We start from the raw sequence: 22,534 nt of genomic DNA, 5'->3' as shown, positions 1-22,534 counted from the left end.
GCAACTACTAGAGACATTGTAATCAATGTTTTTCAGGCAGGGAAGGAAAAGATGAATAAATGAAGAAAATGTTGGTTCAATGGGAACAATATTTCACCTGTTTTTGCAACGTTAAAGGCAGAACATTTGACAGAAATGGTTTATTACTTACTGTTTTACCAGATAGATAGATAGACACACATCTATCTGGGAGCTGGAGTTATATATATGCATTAACTCTTTGTGCAGCCTATCTAATTATATTTATTGCCCATACATGATAAACAGCAAGCAACCATGTGATGTGACATCCACTGAAAGACAATATTTTATGTCTTTGGCTTCCTTAAAATTGCAGTACAGAGAAATTGCAACAGAATGGTGAAGAAAGGAGCTTCTGAGCAAATTAAATAATAAGTGTTGGACTGTTTCACCCCTTCAATTAAGTTTAAAATAAGAACTAAACAGAGTAATTTACTCAAATTGCAGTTCTGCTTTTGCCCATTTACCCTTTACTGCCTGCCCTCATCACCTCTCAGATGCATTTCTTCTTGCTTCCTACGCAAGTTATTGCAATCATCACACTGAACATGTTTGCTACAAGGTAATTTTAAGTGTCTTAACTGAGCTTCTCCACTGGGTTTTTTAACACTGAAATAGCCTGTAACATTTATTCTGAAGGCATAACCTCATCATTAAAATAAACAGAAACCCCAAATCTGTAAGAAAAGACTCCTCAATACCATCCCTGCAATTTTCGCTTTACTCCTTGAAAGATATTATAGTTCTTGCACACTAATCTTTCTCAAGATTCTTTGATACATTCTACCAGTATACAACATAAGGTGACAGCAAGGCTGAGTATTCTGATTTCAGTGACAAGACTAAAAAGCAATAGTAGGCAGCTATTTGATGTGAGAGGTTTAGTTAGGCATTTCTGTAGCAACAACTTTGGAAGTACAGATAGAGCACATAATTTTGTCAGATGGCATCACTTTAGCCACTTTTTTTTTTAATCAGATAATCACTTTATAGTGTAAGAATCTGAAGGAAGAATGAAGAAAAAAGAGAACTATGATACTGCTGAGTATTTAATTTTATTTATTTGAGGTTAAAATATCAAGTACATGTTTATTTCAGGAATCTGAATTATTAAGTTTTAAACTAGATTCTAGATGGGCATTTGAAACTACTTGAAAGTAACCTTTGACTGTATGCAGAAAACATGTATTAAGAAGTAAATTCCACTGATACTGAAATGAGGTTTTTTCTTCTACCAATAATAATCTTGTTCATACATTTAAAAGGTTCCATCCAAGAAGTATAAAATAGAAACACAGATATAACAAGCTTAGATGGCTCTTTAGACAATACTAGTGGGTCTGCTGAAGGTGAAAGGCTTTGTAACTTGTCATAATAGTATTCAGGAGAGCAATTAATTGGTACTTGATTTTTTTTAAATCTATCATCAATCTACATGTATAAGCACTGACAACTGGAAATAAAGCATGTGCTAAAAAAGCAATATGTAGTTTAAAGCAGTAGAGAACATGCCCTTACCTACCTCTGATTTGAAAAGAAATCCATGTAGGAAAGGCATAAATACAGGTTGAGATGGTAAACACATTTTAAAGTATGTCTGATTATCTAAAGTCAACATTTATCTATACTTGCTGGAAAGCGCAACATCAGATAATTAAGGTTTTCTTTATACAAACAGAGGAGATAATTATGGTATTTTAAATAGTATTATGGAATAATTGACAAAACTGTTTCCATTTTCATGGCTACTGTTACAAACTTATCTGAAATACATTAATCTAAACATAACTAAACATTTTCCTTAAGTAGCCTAATTTGTAGCATTTTGTGGGTTTTTTTTAAAGAGAATTGTCATCATCAGAAAAATTATGTTGAAAATGTTATTGGGCAAATGATTGATATGAAATGTCTCACAGGTTATGTAAAGAGCTCATAGAATAAACGTTTTTATAAACACATTCATTAGTAAAAATCTCCTTTATCACCCACAGACCAGACAGCAATCTGTGCTCCCCCTCCCCCTACATAAAATAAAAAATAATAAAAAAAAAATGTGTCAGACACTAAACATCTCCAGGTGATCATAAAACAGTTTCCTTATTTTCCTTGCATCTCAAGAATAGCTGCATCATGCAGCTTCCTTTTCTAGCCACTCAGTTTTTTTGCACTTTGTAAAGAAACTTTTTCACTCTTTCTATTGTGTATTAGTAGCAAGACCTCTTTTATAGATATGCAGATAGAGAGGAGGACTGTAAAGAGCTGGAAACAATATCTCAGTGTTAACCATATCAGAGATGCAGAAAGAGGCTGAACACCTGTTGCAGAAATCAGAAAGCATAATCTAGTTCAATTTATGGTGATAAAGCTTGATGAATCAGAAGGTTAAATACTTTTGGAAGACATCTGTCACCCAACCTCTATTATCAGGTTAAGCCAGATGTGATTCTAGGGGATATACGTCTGTAAAAATGCGAAAATTTCACCTTCTGTTTTCCCTGATGCAACTACTTTACACCAAATAGCAATTTTTTTACAGGAAAAAAATAATTAAATGAAACCATCTAATGAAATCCATATAAAATGAAATCTAAATGTAAAAAAGGAACTTTTTACTCTAAGATTGTGATTGCAAGAGTGAAACCAGAATCAGAACACATGACTTATTCATCCAGTCCTACCCACCTTATAAAGTTTAGATTTTGCTATAAATAACTAAATCTATTAAAAAAAAAGTTAAAATGTTCAAGATATATAATAGCAATTTATACTTAAGCCTCAATCATTTCAGGGAAGGGAATGCCAGGAGGAGAAGAAAAAAAACCACAATCAGCAAAAAAATTTTCTTTGAAACAAAAGTCTCACTATTAAGAGCCTTGTTTCATATTGGTTAATTAAAATGCAGTATATTTAAATATAGTACCTTATAACACATGCGTAGAGCCCGCTGTCTTGTACCACTGTTGGTCGGAACCAAATGGAGTCTTCTTCTTTGCTCATTCTGGTTCCATCAAAAGCTATAGGTTCCTCAAAATCTCCAGGTCCAGAGCTTTTGTACCACATCAAGCTAAGTCCAGCACTTTGGGCTAGGGAGTAATTAGCTCTAATATATCCATAAAAGAGTGCACATTTTATACGAACAGGTTCTCCCACTAGAACTTGATATTTCTTGTAATCCACAGACCAGTCAGTGCATCCATCAGCTGAAAGAGAAGAGAAAATGACAAGAGGTTGTCAGAGGCCTTGGAGAGCACTGTTCACACAGAACCTTGATTGTGGGAAAGCATCGTATTTGAGAAAAGGCCCTTTGAGTGACTAGCAGGACTCTTTTGATCCCTGAAAAAGCAACTGCATTTTCACAGTATTAATGTCATGTACTTATCTATTCTGGACAGATATTAGGACATTTATTGCTAAGTGTTGATAACTTCTGAGATAATTGAGCAATTGCTATTTTATCTTTTGTGGAACTCCAGCATGACCAGTTATAAAATACTGGAGTGAAATTCGTGCAACACAGAGGCCATGTGGTACACAGGGTGTCCCAGTCTGGATTACATCAATCAAATATCTTCAGGGTAACCATGCAAATTAAGTCTCAGAAGATATTAGGGCATAGAACTGTGGTCTGAATCAAAAAGTGTGAAAGTTTGAGACACATTTTAAGGAGAAATAGAAACTGTCTTTACACTAGGAGCAAATGTGCAAAAAGATATTGTCAGGAAAACTACTGTCAGTAATCTTAATGGATTATTCAAGAAGATGATAAGCAGATCTTACTTGGAATTTCTGACTTCCTAGAAGTACATTACAAATAAATGTAAATAAATTTTGTTCTGTTGAATAACATCAGTTGCTACTGATACTGTCCCACAATAACTGTTCATCAGAAAGCAATACTAGATTTGCTAGACTTTCTGAACTCCAGCAACAAAACTAAACCCCAAAACCAAAAAAAACACAACCTCCCTTCCTCTTCCTCTTTATTTTTAGTTAAGAATACCAAAGCAACAAAAGGAGAAGGGATGTTTTATACAATAAAAGCTTATTATTTTTTTCTTAAGGAATTTCAAGCATGGAAATTCACCATTATGTTCATCCACTTAAAAACTCAGTGTCCAGTCTCGGCTAGTTAGTTAGGCCCCAATCCAGTCAGTAGAAAGCAATCATTATAACCAAAATACAACTTATTTCATCCTAAAGTTAGTATTTATGTCTCATATAAATATTTGGTCATTGAATTTGACACTTTATTAACTTTAAAAGATCTTAGATAGTTAACTAGCTTAGAAAATCAACTTTTGCAAAGCTGAAGTGTTATCCTAGAGTTGTTTGAATACTGACTTTAACAGATAATTCAAACTACTATGCAAGGTAAAGCAGTATTAGCACTTTAAACCTAGACAATGTATTGGTCTGTTACCTGGGAGAATAACATCTCAGACAGTGATTTCTGAGATATATATTTGGATAATATCACAGTACTTATTATACGTGCAAAATAAGAAAGATTCAGACATCTTCACACATCACTGTGTAAACAATAACATAAGAGAACACTGAAAGATGGAGGGAAAAAAATAATGAAGACTTCAGAATGAATTTGCATTGTAAACAGAATTCACAAAAAGAAATATTTCATACATCTTTAAACTGTCTCCTCCTACATTTACTTTTAAAACCAGGAAGGGAATATAATATGTCCCTGTTCCAATTTTCTTACCCAACAATTCCTAAAAATTAGTAACAATTACAAGGCCCTAACAACACTTAGTTGTACTCTTGCAGAAATTGAAGTGAATGAAAACTACACTATTAGTTTTCCCATAGGACCCTAAGAAACTAACTTCCGTTTATTTCAGAATTCAATTACATCTTCAATCATTTCACTTTTTACCTTTCTGAAAGTGCATTCCCTTTCTGATTCTATTTCTCTCTGCTTCTACATCCCCATGCCAAAAATGAATTAACAGACACCTCTTAGCAGTGTAAATTTCATTATATAAGTAACCAGGTAGTGGGTTCTTCATCGTACTTTATCATCAAATTTTAATCTTGCTTTTCACTGCCTAATTAAGCTAGTACACTTCGGTTTATATCATTAGTCTGTTAGTTATGTTTTCTCTCTCAGGATATTCAGTTCTAATGGTTCCCAGTTCCTTCAGCTTACTGAATCCGCTTGAATATATTGCAACTCTGTTTCAAGTCTTTGTATCAAATGAAGGATGCAGAGCAAATACTACTGACTTTATTTCAGTGTGCTATTTCTTATAAAAGGATGCTAAGGATCATCTGCAGTACAGTTTAATATGCTGGCAAATATTCTATATCACATGCAAAACCAGAGAGAACATTATCAAACTCAGCACTAGTGAGGCCACACCTGGCGTGCTGTGTCCAGCTTTGGGCTCCTGAATACAAGAGCCATTTACAGACTGGAGAGAGTCCAACAAAAGTCCACAAAGATGGTTAAGGGACTGAAGCATCTCTGCTATGAGCACAGGTTGAGAGCTGAGACCGATCAGCCTGGAGAAGAGAAGGCTCAGAGGAGAATCTTCGTAATGAATACAAATATCTGAAGGGAAATTGCAAAGAGGACAGAGCCAGGCTCTTTCCACTGGTGCCCAGTAACAGTACAAGAGGAAACTGAAACTCAGTAGGCTCTTTCTGGACAGCAGACTTTTTTACTGTAAGGGTGACTGAACATTGGCACAGGTGTCCTAGGAAGGTTGAGGATTCCCTATCCTTGGAGATATTCAGAATCCAACTGTTTCTAGGTGGCCCCGTTTGAGCAGGGATTTGGACCATATGACCTTCAGAGGTCTCTTTGGACCTCAACCACCCTGTAATTCTGTGCTTTATTACAGTTACACTCGATGATAATCTTAAGAAAACATGTGTCCTCTTCTCAATGTGATCTTTCAATGAAGCGAACATTAGAATGTTTCTCTTCCTACTTACAGAAGTATTATACCAGTTAAACTTTGCCAACACTGACATTCAAGTCACTTAGAACTGTATTAACCTTATTACAGCTGGAAGGCTTAATATCTTAAAAATCTTCCAGGAAACACCTCACAATACTGCTCAGCCAATGTGCCTTCATCTATGAGAAGGTGCTAATGCAATTTTATCGGATATAATGGAAATTCATCATTCCTATCATAAGACAGACAACATTCTGTGATATTTTGTGAAAACAATGACATTTCAGTAGATAACTGTCTATCTCTGCCTAAAATGATCCTATTCCACTGTAACGAGGAATATAAACAGAGGCTTAAAACCACATAATGGAATGAAAAATAGACTGTCATGTCCTTAAAAATTATATTACTGTGAACACTCAGATAGATGATAGCATGCATGTACTATAACTGACCCTTTCCGTGTGCACTCTGCATTTGACGTGTGGAGAACACGTGTAGTTTAGAAAAACTTGGATGTATCAGAAACCCAATTAAAATCCTGATTTCCAAATTCCTTGAAGAATGAAAAGATGTGTTTTAAAAGATGCAAACATACATTCAGACACCAACACCTACAATTAGGTGGTTCAAAACAACTGTGGGGAAAAAATACACTCAATACTTTACAATGTTTTTATTTATATCATCAAGCAGTCAATCATCTTTTATTTTATTTTATAAATTGGAAAATACCTGAATAATTCAACAGCTTTGAAATTTCAGAACTGCCTTCAAATAAATGGTTGTAGTCCCTGATCTCTATTTTAATAGGCTGCCAGTTATTGCTACACATAATAGCACAATACAGGGTCCAAGATAAATATCATTCACTCAGCTATTTCCTTGAATGATTTCAGGGTATGAAATAAACCCCACTACATCACTGTCCTAATAATATCACTCTGTCGGATAAACAAGCTTCTTGCAGGTTGTACCTGCTGATTGGACCTAGCACACAGAATATTCATCATTACTAAGAAGGTCGTCCCCTTAATTTTTCAGTATCATATGTGTCATTTTCAAGGCCAAATGTGATGCTGAAAAGGAGAAAAATATAAAGTTAATAACTCCTGAGTCCACTGCTACAGCCTGGTTTCATTCAAAAGCTTCAATTCAATTTATAGGTTTCAGGGTTAGAAAAGGTCTTTAAGTTTTCAATACATTGATTAAAATCTGATTTCTAGACATTCAAACAAATTAGGTGTGATGGTTGAAAACATCAAATTATCCTAAATTTATTACAGTTAATAATGTTTAATAAAATAAAAATTAACAGATTTATTTTTTCCTGATTATCTGTGTTTGTAATTCTGTTCTTGACTTAATTTTATACAGAAAGGATTATACAATGCCACTGTGCCTTCTGTTTATTTGTCAGCTACTTCACAGGTTTTTAAAGGCCTTTGCAAACCTGACGAAGAAGCCATCTCATAAGTCACAAAAAATACTGAAAAGTGGGTATCTAAGGAAGAAAGCACCAAGTCTTGTTCCTAAATCTGGGAACATGTCAAGGAGGTCACTAGGGAATGCAGAAATAAGATGGCAGTATGTAGGTAGAGAAAGTGAGCAAAGGATATTGTATCAGTAAGATTTTTGTGTAGGGTGGAGAATACGGGCATAATATGTCCAGAAAAGAGGTTTTCCTTAACTGGCTGCTCATAAAACACCTTTTCAAAATTACTTTCTGTAAAACAATTTTCACAACAATATTTTATCATCAAAATCGCAGTCTATTCTTGATCCTCTCTCTTTACCCTGCTTGTTTCTTTCTGCTTTTTGCATTAGCATTAAAAAAAAAAATCAAAAAATCAATCAAGAATTTATACTTTCTAGCACACTCATTACAGTGCCTGAGCCAATTAGCTCTGTGCAACATGACACATGGTATTCTACTGTGGATTCTCATTATGAAGACATGCAAAGATTGTCTATTTTTGCTTTGTCTATGCTTTTATTTGCTATAAAAGTAAGCTCCAACAAGAATGAAGAAGCAAAGCTTAGAAAGACAACACACTATGGAGACGAGAAAGAGAACATGGTCAGTTTTATTCTTAGACTTAGACTAATCCTATGCTTAGATTTTTTAGTACCAGTATAAAATTGGAAAAATGAAAAAAAACCTGATTTAATATTGGTACTTATATTATCAAAAGTCCACATCAGGTATTTTATACAGAATTAAATTTCCTTTTGCGCTAAGACTGCGATGACAGCTCTGCATATTGCTATGCTACACTTCTGTTTGATACAGCATTTTCATTTCAAAATGCCATTTTTCATTCTCTTGAAAACTCATGTAAAAATTGTTTTAGGCTAAAAACTCATATATTTTGTTCTCAATCTAGAAGTGTGTAGTGGCTATTGTGAGAGGGTGCCAGTAATCGAAAAAGATATTGAAGGACATTTCAAGGAAAAAGAAAAATTATTTTGGATATCATCATCTATTAAAGAAGTTAGATCCTAAGAACTGAACTTGTTGCAGCCCCACTTGAGGTAAGTTTTAAAAGCGGCAGATTTGGTAGTTGAGGAATCTTGGCAAATGCACTAGCCCACAAGAAAAGGAATAATGAAAAAGAGAATGTTATGGCTTGCCATAAATTAATGCTGTGTTTCCTGGCTTTGGAATACTGTACTAACATGAAACAGAATATATATGCCTCGATATGGGACTACTTAGAGGCATAATAATCATGAAAATGCCTTTGTGTTTATTTGGTGGGATTTTTTTTGCCATTCTCTCTTTTACCTAACCCAAGTCAGATTAAATAGCATTTTTGCCTGAATTACTACTAATCCTTTAATTAGCACTATAATGCTGTAGGAAAAAAGTAGAATAAATGTACTGTGTAAGACAAAGCAACCAAAGGAAGAGCAAATGCCGAATTTCCTAAGTTCCTACTCTAAACTAAGCACTCATCCCTGTTGCTCATTCAGTCCCTCTTGCATCTTTCAAATCCTCCTATTCTGCTTCACCATGTCATATAAATTAGGAGGCTTCATAAGCACACACTTTAAAGATAGCCTGACCCATAGTGACTGATCAGGTTCTGGTGGGTTGACACCAGGCTAGCAGCCAAGCACCCACACAGCTTCTCAATCACTAAACCACATGTGCAACAGGAAAGGGGGAAGATAGGAAGGGCAAAAGTGGGAAAATTCATTGGTCAAGATAAAAATAGTTTAAGAAGTGAAGAGAAAAAAATAACAATCACAAGTGATGCAAAGGCACTCAGTCATCACCTCCCACAAGCAGACCAATGCCCAGCTAGTCTCTGAACAACAGCTACCTTGATAGCCAAAACCTCCCCGCTTTTATTGATAAGTATGATATTATTTGGTGTGGAATATCCTTTGGGCCAATCCAGGTCACATGTCCCAGCTGTGTCCCCTCCCAATGTTTTGTCCTGCGCCCCTAAACCTACCGGGAATTAGAATGGCAAAAAGAGAAGCCTTGATGTGGTGCAAGCACTGCTCAGCAATAGTCAAAACACTGATGTGTTACCAACACTTTTTTAGTCACAAATCCAAAACACAACATCATAAAGGCTGCTATGAATAAAAATAACTCCATCCCAACCAGACTCGGGACACAGGTCCCTAATCTTCTGTGTACTTCTGTATGCTACCTTCTTTCAATTGTTCATTTTCAGCTCAGATACTGTCTGTACACTTACAGTTACAGCATAGAGATGGCAGCATAATGTAATCAACAGCCACATAACACAAGAGTCTGTTTACTAGATTAATTTCCAAAGCCTGTTATTAAACTGCATTAATTTCTGTGCCCCTCTGAAATGAAGTTTCTTGTTTGTTATATTTACTATACAATTTTATTTGAGAACAGTTCTACATCCTCTGTTTCTTATGTGGCTATGCTAGATTATCTGTGGTTGTTTTAGGACCTTAAGAACACAAATCACTTCCCTCCCTGCTCCCCAAACATACTGTGATTTATCTTGAAAGGCAAGTTCTACTGTGTCACTGTCATACAATTTCTACATATTATATAACTTTTTATATAAACTTTTATATATACATATTACATATATAGGTTTAGATAAGGAATCTCAATTGAGTATGTGAGGAAATTAAGTCTGGTATACATTGGTCTTAGATTTCCCTCTGGAATGACTAAACAAAGTGACTAAAACAAAATAGTAACCCAGCCTGAGGAGAAACTACTATGGGGAGAGGTTACACTAACTTCTAAAAATTGAACAAGCGCTTGCAAGGGTGTCTTTTAGAAAGGAGATTTTCAAGAAAAGAGAATCTCTGGGTCATACTGGTGTGTCATGTTGCACAGCAGATGGCAAATTATTTAATCTCTTCCATAACCTCTCATTATTGAAACTGCTTCTGAAAATACATTCTGTTCTCCAGTAGCTTCGTTTTGGAGATTATGAGGAAGATCAAAGATTTTTTGATGTTGGAATTTCAATAGCATTTGGGTAACAGCTGCACTGTATACCTCTAAACTTTTTCCTACAAAGAACTCAACTGCTGAATATTACAAAGTTGCTGAATATCAGCTGAACTGTGATAACTAAATATATGAAAACTGTCCACTTGGAGTAAATATAAGAAAATTAGGCAGATTAGTTTGTAATGTAAGAGGATTAAAATTAATCAAATTACAACGTGCACAGCAGAGTACAAACACCTTGTTGCTGTAACTTATCTGGTGGAAATTTCTTAAGATGCATGATCATGACTATGTGACTAGAACTGTGCAGAAACACAAAGAATTGCAGTGAGAGCTTCAGAAAGAACTGAGACTGAAAGAAACACTTTATTTCAAACAGACTTTGAATCCAAGGGTCACTTTTTACTTTAAAACTTCAGATCAAAAGTTCTAACTATTTAATTAATAAGTATAAATAGGCCATGTTACCAGGAATAGTACATATTTTTGAAAGTTACATATTTCTGTTTATTAATCTAGTATACATTGCTTTCACTCTTAAAATACTGGGAGAGAGATAATATATTGAAACTGTGGTCTTGAATTTAAAAGATCAATATTCTTTGTGAAACAACATATTAACTGCGTACAACTCCAACTGGTTTTGATGTCCACTTCTTGCCTTCAGGTAGTCCTATTAGACTGAAACTGTAGATAAGGATTTAATTAAAGCCATATATGTGTCAGACAGATATTTGTGTCTATACCTGCAATTAAATAGAATTTAAAATACAGTCTAACATTTAAGACTACAAAGCAGTTCCTGGAAGCTTCAAAGCTTCTCTTTTTCTTCACTTGATATGACAAAGTTATTTATTTTTCCCCAAGCTGGCCAGAATTTTTAAATAATCTTCATTGTACATCACTGTTTCAGTTTGAATAACTGTGTCTGCATTTGCATGTAGAAAGAACTGACCTAGTAATTACAGTGTTCTTGAAGAGGGATATGATGTCAATATTTATGTCAATACATTAATACAAATGTATGATGCCATTAGGAATCTGTTAAGAAAGGCTTTAGAAATCATTGGCAGTTTTCAGACACCCCAGAAACATTTAAACACTTGAGGACAGAATTTTTGGGCAGGCTAGTGGAGCAGGGGTGGACTGAAAGGCTGAGCCTGGGAGGAGGAGGGAGGGAGGCACAGGGGCAAAGAGGTCTGGAAGGGCAGCTGCTTTATGTCCTGGTTGCTGTAAAGGCACCCACGTGTGTCCTGGCAATGAGCACCAGTGCTCTGGGAGTCCACAGGGATTTTCCACGGGACAGGTCAGGCAAGGACCTGCATTGCGCTGCGATCAGACAGGAGCAAATAATGATTACAGATGGGAAAAAAACGTACAAATCACACCCTCCATGAAGCTGTATCTTCAGCAGGTGACACATTTACTTTAAAATATAGTTGTCCTCTTAACAGTCTATTCTATGTTGTGCTATTACACATCCGAAAAAATTAAAAAAAATATACAGTGATATGGGTAAATTGCTTTATGTACATTTAGAAAAATATCAACCTTTCATAAAATACAAATTTTCCTTCTCTTTTGCATTTCTTTTTAGTGCCAAGAGCCCTTTAACATTTTCTGTGTGAATGACTCAAAGGAAAAATAAATTCTTGACGTTACTCTGAAGTTTACTACCAGCACAAATACAGCACCAACTACCATAATAAATAGAAAATATACACTAACCAAAACTTAGCCATTGCCAATTTGTAGATCCTCCTTTATACAAAAAATACTATAATTTAATGACTACCAAAAGTAGAATATAACTGACTGTGGCGACAAAAAAAGAAAAAAAAAGAAAAAATATGCTGGTGCTACAAAACCACAAGAAAAACTTCTATATATGTATAACAGTGGGATAATTTATCATGAAATGGCTAAAGAAAGGACACATTTCCTCATAAAATAGAAATTTTTATTTTAAGACATTTTTATGATATATGCTCTTTTCCTGCAGATGTTACTAAGTACAAAACATGGTAGTTTAAGCCAATAGGAAATTCTTGAAAGACTTAGCAAGGAACAACAATATTAACTGAACTTTAAAGAGAAAATATTAACTACACTAAATCTGCACTCCATGGATTACAAAAAGTCATTATAAATCTGTTTGTACACTTATTTCTGTTTTAGAAGAACCCATATTATTATAGCATCTGGCATTTTCCTTCCTTTTTTTTTGTCCATATTAAGTCGAGAAGCTAAAGCTTATGAAAGTTATTAAATTTCGTAAATCTTTGCTCCCCAGTTTGACATTTCCTCTGTTCCCATACGTCACGTTTGCCACACTTGAGACAGCTTACCAAAGAGAAAGAGGTCACCAGAGTAATGCAGTAGTTCAGTACTTTAATCTCATTAGGCAAAGGAAATTAAAATTGCTACTATTTGCGTTTGAGAAGAAAACTTTACTCCTTTCACCAAAGTTTGCTTTAAAGCTTAGTGTGAATGTTTTGGTTGAAGCAAATCTAAAGAAATAGAATGGATTTAATTGAGTTAGGAATCTAAATCCCACAAGACTCAGATAAAAAGCTTTCTCGGGTACCTTTGTGGATCAGGTAAGCACACTAATGTGCTTAGCTACATTGAATTTCAAAGACAAAAATCAAAACATCAGAGCATTTCTCTTTCTCTCATAATGCTATATCCCAGAATACATCCAATACAAAATTGACTCATTAGATAAAGAAAAAAATACATTATTATACTGAAATGCATTTTTGCATCCTGACTCTATGAATACCATAGTAATATTTTTGAAATTAAATTCTGAAAAAAAATTTCAATCAGAAAAATTCATCATCTTCAATTGAAAGACAATTTTTTAATACATTATCAAATAAATTTTTCATTCTGGTTTAATGAACAGACATATAATATTTATTTGATTGTAGGACTGTTTTTTTCTACAGTGACATTGGGACTCATGATCAGGTAAGACGGCTCAAATTTGCCCTAGCAACCATAATTCTTAGTGGTCAACTCGTGCAAAATCCTTGCAGCCATAGTAACTTTTGATTAAAGATGAAAAGGGAATTACACCACTAGACATAGAGTTCAGCATGGAAGTTGCACAGGAGAAAGGATTTGGACTTTGGACATCCAAATAATAACTTCTACAGGTAAAAAACAAAAATTAAAAATCTATTTTGATTTACTTCAAGAATTGTTTCAATAGTTCCGTACAAGTTACTATGAAGAAAACGGTGTCTATCCCAGCCAAAACCAGCACAACGTCAAAATAAAATTCCACAGGTTGGGTCAAACCAACCTCAAAGGTGTGTTTCAACTGCTCTTTCCTCTAAACCTATGTAACGTAGTAGACACACATTGAAAAATTAAACGTTATGAATTATTACTAAACAGCAAAAAAACCAAAAAACGATATATATTTATAAGAAATGAGGAATCTTGCACTGTGTAGTTATAAGTTTGCACACCAGAAAGTCAAAGTGCATACTGAGTTAGCAGTTCCAGTCATTTCTAGATGGTTCCAGACAGTTCCAAACATTTCCAGCCAGTTCTGTGGTTGTTAGGGGGGCCAGGGATGGCCCTTTGGCACAGAGCGGTGTTCCAGGGCACTTTGTGACACATTGTGACACTGGCAGTGGGGGTACAGAGACCTGGGGTGGAGACCAAGAGAGTACCTTGCTCAGGAGGCAGCAGCTCCCAAGCGCCTCTGTGACAGAGCATGATGGAGATGTCCATGGAGGAGAAGGCAAACCCCAACTCCCACCCCATGACAGGGCTCCTGAGCTTGCAGAGGAGGTGCCAGGTGAGAACCAGGGCAGAATGGAGAGGCTGCTTGGTCAGATGGGGATGGTGGGAGCTGTCTAGGGGCTGGGGTTGCATTTGCTGCTGTGTCAATGCAGCCACCTCCTTCCCACATCTCCTCCTCCTCCGGCCCACAAGCAGAGCTCAGGCAGCCTCAGGTGGACCACAGGCAGCCTCAGGAAGAGGAGCACCATGCACCTCTTGCTCCCAGGGCACAGGAGGTGGCAAAGGTAGCAATATCTCCCGCCTTGTGCAAGCAGGTGACAGCAGCAGTGACACTGTAGCAGTGCCCTGGTGCTCACAATGGGACTGTGCACACTCACCAAGGCCCTGCCTGTTTGCACACTCAGTGGTGCCCTTCTTGCACACCCCACTTGTGCTCACAATCCTGCTCTGCACAGGCCCCCTACTTAAAGAAGCTGGCCTACAAACTCATACTACCTGGCCTACAATCTCATACTACCTGGCCTACAATCTCATATTTATGCCTTTCCAGCCACTGAAAGAATGAACGTTTTTATAAAGGAATTCAATGAAATTAGAAATGGTTGTAAGAGTACCTTATAACCCAAATATTCCACTGAGACCAACTTTTATTGAGTGATGCTTCACTGTGTTTGATCTCTGTGCAGCCTTTTTGCTACCTCAAATGCACTGAAGTAAAGAAAACGCTAGTATATTTTTCAAGATAAGGTCACAGAGCTGAAATAGATGTTGATCTCTGATTATTTAAAATTTCTTCAGGGATTTTTCAATTTAAGAACTAATTCACCTTCTATGTATGCTCACTGTCCTCCTCTGCACATATAGGCATACTTAAATACACAATTTAATTATTAATGATGAATTTTGCTACACAGTGTAAGAAATACTGATGAGAATGAGATCTGAGTGCAATCTGGAGCTGTGCAATTTTAGGGTCATTGGTGTCATAGCCCTCTGTTAATACTGTTGGAAGGCAACATGTGGAATGTACAAATATAGGATCAGATTTATGTCAGAAGAAAGGAGATGTGACTGAAGTAGATAAATAGATATAGATCCCATCATCTGTACAGACAAAGATGAATTTGTGGGTTTATGTCCAGATAGAGGAAAAAAAAGGCTAGGAACTTTTTCTATCAGAAAAAGAGAAACTGCTTCCATTTTTTTCTCTTTCAAACTGAAAGAAATAAAGTTAAAAGTAATGACGTAAAAAAGAAAAAGAGTATATTAAAAATATCAGACAGAACCAAGACTGGATAATCCTGAAAGGCTGAGAGGACACATGAAAAAAACAACACAGTTAATAAAGTTTCATATGCTTTTCATTACTATAAGTGCTCCTTGTTTTGTTTTGTTTTGTTTTGTTTGTCCTCAGCATCCAAGCCTCTTTCATGTGAATTCAATAGCAAATAAGTGAATTCCTGAAATAGTTCATATTATCTCCCCAAATTTCCTTTTCTGGGATAAATAATACATATTAATTTAGAAAATGCTCCAACGCCAGGTTTACACATGAAGGTGTTTGACTGCTTTATGACGTGTTAAATTTAAGGTCTCTCTGGGGAGGACTGCAACTTCTGGTAGACAGATAAAAGAAGATATAGAAGAGCCTTGCAACATTCTTCTGGATTTCTAAGCAATTGAAATATTTGGGAGGAAATTTAACCTTTTTGATAATCAAGTTATTCATCTTGCTTGGACTTCCTACAGTTTTTATGCCTTTGGAAAAAAATACTTGGGCCACTTGCAACTCTCAGAATGCTTCCATCAACACTGCCTCCATACAATCCTAAACATCCACTGGTCAGATTATTTGACTAATACATCTGTTCTTGAACAAGCAGCAATCACAAGTATTGAGGCCATGTTACTGAGAACACAGCTGCGTTGGGTGGGACACGTCTCAAGGATGAAGGACCACCGCCTCCCTAAGATCCTGCTTTATGGTGAACTTGCCACCGGCTGCTGCAAGAGACGAGCCCCAAAGAGAAGATACAAGGACTCCCTGAAACAACATCTCAGCCTTGGCGGTATTGATCATCATCACTGGTCTCCTCTGGCCTCCAATCGGGAGGTCTGGAGACACATTATCCATAACGCTGCTGCTTCCTTTGAGAAAGCACACAGGGTCACTCTCCAGGAGAAAAGACAACGCAGAAAGAACCATGTCTTGTCAATACCATCTAAGGAGTCTTTCTGCTGTGCCTTTTGCAACCAGACTTGTCTGTCTCGTGTTGGCCTTTTTACCCACCAGTGCACTTGTAGCAAGTGTGGGTAGAGCCCTTCCCAAATCTTCATTTGCAAAGCCTAGCCATGATGACTTGGGACATTCTAGTTGTTTCAATGTGTGTTTAGACACAAGTTTAACTGCCTGAAATAGGGATACGAGAGGAGAGCAATAGTCTACTAGGACTCTCTAAGAAGCCAGGATTAAAAAACCAAAACAACCAAACCAAACCAAACCAAAAAAACCCACATCAAAAATGTATATAAATACAAACATATACACGACTTTTTTCTTTATTTGATTTTTTGATTTTATTTTTTTTCCCTCCTATATAAATACCTGAGCCTTATCATAGTGGAAAAAACCCCAACAATTTACATATAAGGCAGGGTGATGTTGGCTTGGTGTGCATTGACTGGGCATGAAACAGTCCAGTAGAGTGTACAAGCTGTTGAGTTTTGTACTTCAGGTTGGGAGCAACTCTGTGCTAATGAGGCTGCACAGCTTCCAATCTGGAGAGCAGCAAAGCTCACAACTGTCAGTGTAGGCATCTCCAAGCAATACATAACTTCTACTTCCCTTTCGAAGATGAGCTCAGTCTCTGAAAGCAGTCAGAGGTTACATCAACCCCTCATTCATTTTTTCACACAACTTCCCCGGGGTTTTGTGAGTACTGCCAGTCATTATTCCATTTTACAGTAATAAATTAGTGCACTTTAGCAGTTCAGGATGGCTGTTCACATGGTGTTTTTCAGCATGTCAGCCAAACAGTAGGAGAGAAGTCAGATGTGTCTCCCATTTGATATTTGAGTCTCATTTTACACTTGGGTTTGCAAACAGAGTAAGAAACAGTATTTATCAAGCTTCTTCTCAACATAGTCTTCTTAATATCAAGTGAAAATTGTCTTTGAGAGTAAAATTGTTTCCAGATGAGTCTTCTGCACTGTTACATTGCAGTCTGTAAGTAAACTGAGTTCTTATATTGGTCATCAGTAGTTTAATTATCACTTTTCTCTAAGGCTTGATCTTTAATGGCAACAAACATACATGATGAAAAAGTTTAATTTTTATTTGTGGCTTAACCATAGCAAACAAAGTTCTCCACCAACACGAATAAAAATATTATAGCTTTACAGAAAAGACTGATTAATATGAATGACCCTGATGTGTAGGATTTTGACACAAATCTCTTTTTCTTTCATGTAACCTTTGAAATGGAGGCCAACATCTTTCTAGGGGATTATTTTTATTTAGAAAAATTCATATTATGATATCCAGAGCTACAAGCAGCAAGACAGAGTAAAGAAAATCAAAAGTAAGATTATATGCCTCCTGAAATGGCAACTGCAAATCAGTTCTTTAGTGTGCCACTAACTCAGAAAGGTAGGTAAGGAAATAAAATCAAAACTAAAACATATCCACTGTGTGGCATATGTGAAATTTGAATGGCATATGGTGTACTATTTTACACATGTAATAGAGAAAATAAACAAGATAAGGTACATAAGTATTAATCCCAAGATTCTCACAGCCTTCATCCTCAGGAAATTTGTTTTCTATTTCCTCAGAAGAGATTTTTTAAATGGTGACAGAAGAAAGAAGGAAAGGCTATTTTTAGTTGTGGGAATTGAATGATCAAAATTAAAATCCATGTCTCATAATTAATTTGTAACACTTTACACGGTTATATATGAAATCTAGATTATATGACATTTTCATTATTATAAAAATATTATTAGTAACTCCACAGTTAAGGCCACATTGAGATTTTTGCTGAAAATGTGATTAAAATCCTTTCACACTTTATTGATTGAATCTTTTTTCCAGAGTTAACACAATATCTTTAGAGCAGAAGTTATTTTCTTTTTCTGGGAAATATTATTTCTCAGAGAAAAAAAAAATAAACTGATCCCTTCTGGATTTTTCTTTTACCTTTTTGATGCCTGCTATATTTCTTCTCAAAATAACAATAATCACACAGTTCAATCATATATATATATATATATACATACATAAAATATAGCTTTGTATATAGCCACCTTTTAAACAGGTCACATTTCAAAACACATTTTATTCCATTTATGCCTTGTAACCCCCTCAGAAAAGTAGAATCAGAAACCTTAGACCTTCTTTTCTATTATCCAGGATCTCAACCTATCTCTACAATTACCTTCTGTCCAATTTTTTGAAGTAGAGATAACTGCAGAAAATTCAGCAAAATTATCTGTTCAACTCAGTGAAATCAGGGTGCCTGTAAAAGTGGGTCATTCTTAATAAAAACTCTTTTTTGAAAGGAAGTTGAAAAAAAAAACAAGGACAGAGCATTAAACTAAAAAAAATTATTCAATTTTCCCTGTTAAGTAATTATATTTTGTATCCATATTACTGCACAACATAGAACTTAATGTAAAATATCAGCACTTGAAACAAAACACTAACTAAACATGATTTCTTTCTCTTTTGTCCCTCAAACATTGCTATCCACAACAAATCCAGATTTTAAAACTAACTCTTCTTCAGAAAACTGTATTATCAACCTCTGGACTTGCCTTACCCAGTAAAAATGCCTCCACTGGAAAGCTTCTCCTATATAAAGAAGTTTCCTGTCTTGATGCTCAGTCAGGAGTCACTCAGCTACCTGTATGTGGTAGGTTGACCCTGGCTGGATTCCAGGTATCCACCAGAGCTGCTTTATCACTCCCTCCTCAACTGGACAGAGGAGAGGGGGTATAACAAGTGTCTCATGAGTTGAGATGAGGACAAGGAGAGATCACTCACCAGTTACCATCATGGGCAGAACAGACTCAGCTTGGGGAAGTTCGTTTAATTTATTACCAATCAAAATCAGAGTAGGATAATGAGAAGCAAACCAAAACTTAAAACCACCTTCCTCCCACCCCTCCCTCCTTCCCGGGCTTTGCTTTATTGCCAGTTCTCACCTCCTTCCCCTCAGTGGTGCAGGGAGATGGGGAATGGAGGTTATGGTCAGTTTAGGTTCAGTTCAGGTTCTTTCTTCTGTTGCTTCTTCCTCAGGGAGAGGAGTCATTCCCCTGCTGAAGGGGATCAGCACAACAGATGAACTACAGCCCAGCTAACTGACAAAGGTATTAAAAGATGTATTTGTCTAAAAAAAGAGAGGAGCCCACTGCAGCCAAGTATAGTAAAGCTGTCAGAAAATAGAAAATTAGTAATTAGCAGATGTACTCATGAGCAAGTGAGGGTTTCACTTTGGTAAAAAGGTTTCAGAAATATATTTTTATGTTATTCTTTGGTTTCCAGGCACATTGGAAATTTTCAGCTGGACTAGAAAATTAATTCATATGTAAGGTTTTCACTTCATCTTTGACTTCCCCACTTTCTTTTTAAGGGATTCTTATGCTTGTTTTAAGGGATTCTCGTGCTTGGTTTTGGATTTTTTAGTTTGCCACAGATATTCAACAGAGCACTATGGAGTTAATAAATACTGTCTTCAATGGAAAATTTTCATTAGAATACAAAATTGTTCCTATTATGATACAAATTACATTTTGATGAGGAAATAGAAGAAAGTTTTTAGAAATAACTCACAGTATTATGCAACAGGTTTTTTTCCAGCCTGAAATATCCTGCAGATCTATTGTGAAAAGCATGTTTAAAAGACTATCAGGTCCCATCAAGGCATTCAAACATGTAGAATTATTAACTTCTTTGTGAATCAGGCCCTGTTGAAAAGGTGGCTGCATAATGTAATAGTAGAAGAATTAACCACTGCAGATAAAAGACATTGAAATTAAACTTTAAAACGTTAGAATCAAAAAAGTTACATAATAAACATATGGTAATGAAAAATCATCTGAAAATAAATAAGGAATTGAAGATTTCATAAATTAATATTTTGATCTATTTCTTGAGTTGCCAACAGTTGTTTAGCTTTTAATTTAATCTGCATATAAATGCACCATTCTATCTTTTATTAAAAAATCATAAGATCCATTTCACCAAAACAAACATGTAGAAATACTGGAGGCTAATGAAAATAACCTTTCACATGAAAATATGTGAGATATACTGGAATGGTTTATACACAAACAAAAATGAAATCCATTGAGTTGTATCACAGTAAAACTACTCCTAAACACTGTTGTACAGTGTACCTACTAGGTACCAACTTAGAAAGAATTTAAAAATGTCCTGATTTCCTCTTCCTTAATAAAGTAATCCAATGTTCTTAATGGCAAAACAGGGTCAGATCTTCTAGGTCAATGTTTTTAGTTGTCTATCATCTGAATCAATGGAGGAAATAGAGATTCTTACACCAATTCTTACGTCGAGACCACTTAATTTTTTTTCTGAAACTCCTGCTGGAAATTGCTTCATAATCTCCTTCCTCGAATGTTTAGAAAGTATCCTGTAATTCAGAGCTCATGCTTAATTTATACCCTACATTTATTTGTGGTCAGTTTCTAGCTGCACTTTGTGCAATACATAATTTATTTTCTCTTGTTGTTGACTGGCAATTTGGGAAAGCCCTGCAGCCACCTTAGGGTGGCTTATCTGAAACCAGAGGAGAGAAAAACCAATTTGACTCATCAACGTGTATCCTGATCACTGTACTACAAGGAACACTCCCCTTTGAACAGGTGGAATATTGCTAGTGATACTAAGGAGTGTATTTGTAGCATCAAATTATACTAAGAAAAAAATGTTTTATCTTTTGAAGGTACATTAAGAATCCTACATCAAGTGTACTTCAAAGGCAAAATTACAAAACAGCAGCACTGAAAATAATTGCTTCAGCTACTGATGGTACAAGTTGGCCCCAAATGGGTTCAGCATTGTCAAAAGAAAAATGCAAACTTATTAATTTTAATAAATGCTTAAAATAATCTTTATCTATATCTTTATCAATCCTCAATATCAGCACATCAGACTATACTCACTTATTTTCTCTAGGTTTTCTCCAGTTTGATTAAAACAAGTATTACTACAGTTTTTACAGTTCTCAAAAAATATTGTTATGTCTCTTTTTCTTATTTTTTCCCTCATATTCCTAAATAAACAGCTTGACAACTACAAAATCATAACTGAAAACTTGATATGCCACCTGGTAGAATTCAAGATCTCTCCAAGAGAACCATTACATAAAAATTTTAATTCTCTGTTTCATCATTATGATATATTATTGGCATTTTATACCTATTGCTAAAGTACATGCACAGAAGCAGTGGATCGCAATACAACAACATGAAATATCAGAGACAATCTCTTGTAAGAGAGAGAAAACAATGCCACAAGCAGTATATTTCCTTTATTTTACCAAGAGATGACTATTAAGAACAATACAATTCATATATTGTAAACCATTTGGAAAATTGGCATTGTGGGTACTCCTCAGACTACTGGACAGAATCTTCCTGTCCAGTCAATGGAGAAAAATCTGTGGGGGGCAACATGGAATGTGAAAATTAAACACTTAAAATTAGGTGAAGACTAAATTGCTCATACATGCAGATGGAGACCCTGAACACTGCATCCTGGGAGGAGAGACCTCACCTCGGGGTTGCAACAGCAGCACCTGCCCCTGCTGTCCTGTTCTACTCTGCTGAAGGCTCAGGTCATTTGCGTGAGTAGGAGCTAATGCACAAAGACAGCTTACAGCCTAATTATCCAATTATACTGGATTATGGACTCTGATGAGTCCTGCAACAGGGGTAGGAAAATGTAAAGGAATGTCGTGCTGTGTAGCCGAAGAGAATAACCTCTACAACTCTAAAACAGTGGGCCAGCACTTGTATAGCAGAGCATCTACCCATGTTTGCAAATTGACTTTTCCTTTTTGCTAGAAGGACTTATACTTTTTGCTAGAGTAATCCACAGTTTGCCAGTGAAAGAAAATCTTATCTCCATATCTCAGCTTTTTAGTTTTGTGATCCATACACAGTCACTAACAATATACTTCCTCATTCCTTTCCCCACATCCCTGCCAAGAGGAGACTTAGAGAGGAAGAGACACAGCCTAGGTGGCATTGCTTATGAGGACCACTGGTTGGGGATGTTTCTTCTCCTTTCAGCAAAACACAAAATTACTTCCCCCACCCCGTGAGTATAAGTCTCCAA

At 35.9% G+C, this 22,534-nt stretch overlaps 1 protein-coding gene across 3 annotated transcripts in view; it reads right to left on the bottom strand.

Annotated features, from left to right (window-relative positions):
- The window catches only part of IL1RAPL1 (interleukin 1 receptor accessory protein like 1), a 693,820-nt gene that overhangs the window by 318,055 nt on the left and 353,231 nt on the right, over positions 1-22,534 (bottom strand). For 2 of the 3 annotated variants that reach the window (XM_027688869.1, XM_027688872.1), the window contains one exon: positions 2,942-3,221. In XM_027688869.1, the coding sequence (XP_027544670.1) occupies positions 2,942-3,221 (280 nt within the window). Of the gene's footprint in view, positions 1-2,941; positions 3,222-13,723; positions 13,775-22,534 lie in introns of those variants that run through there. The other variant, XM_027688870.1, reaches the window with a different exon arrangement.

This window comes from Neopelma chrysocephalum, unplaced genomic scaffold (assembly GCF_003984885.1).
Source record: "Neopelma chrysocephalum unplaced genomic scaffold, ASM398488v2 Primary Assembly neopelma1_76, whole genome shotgun sequence".
Lineage (NCBI taxonomy): Eukaryota > Metazoa > Chordata > Aves > Passeriformes > Pipridae > Neopelma > Neopelma chrysocephalum.
Note: the sequence above shows the minus strand (reverse complement) of the source record. Positions and strands in the feature narration are given on the sequence as shown.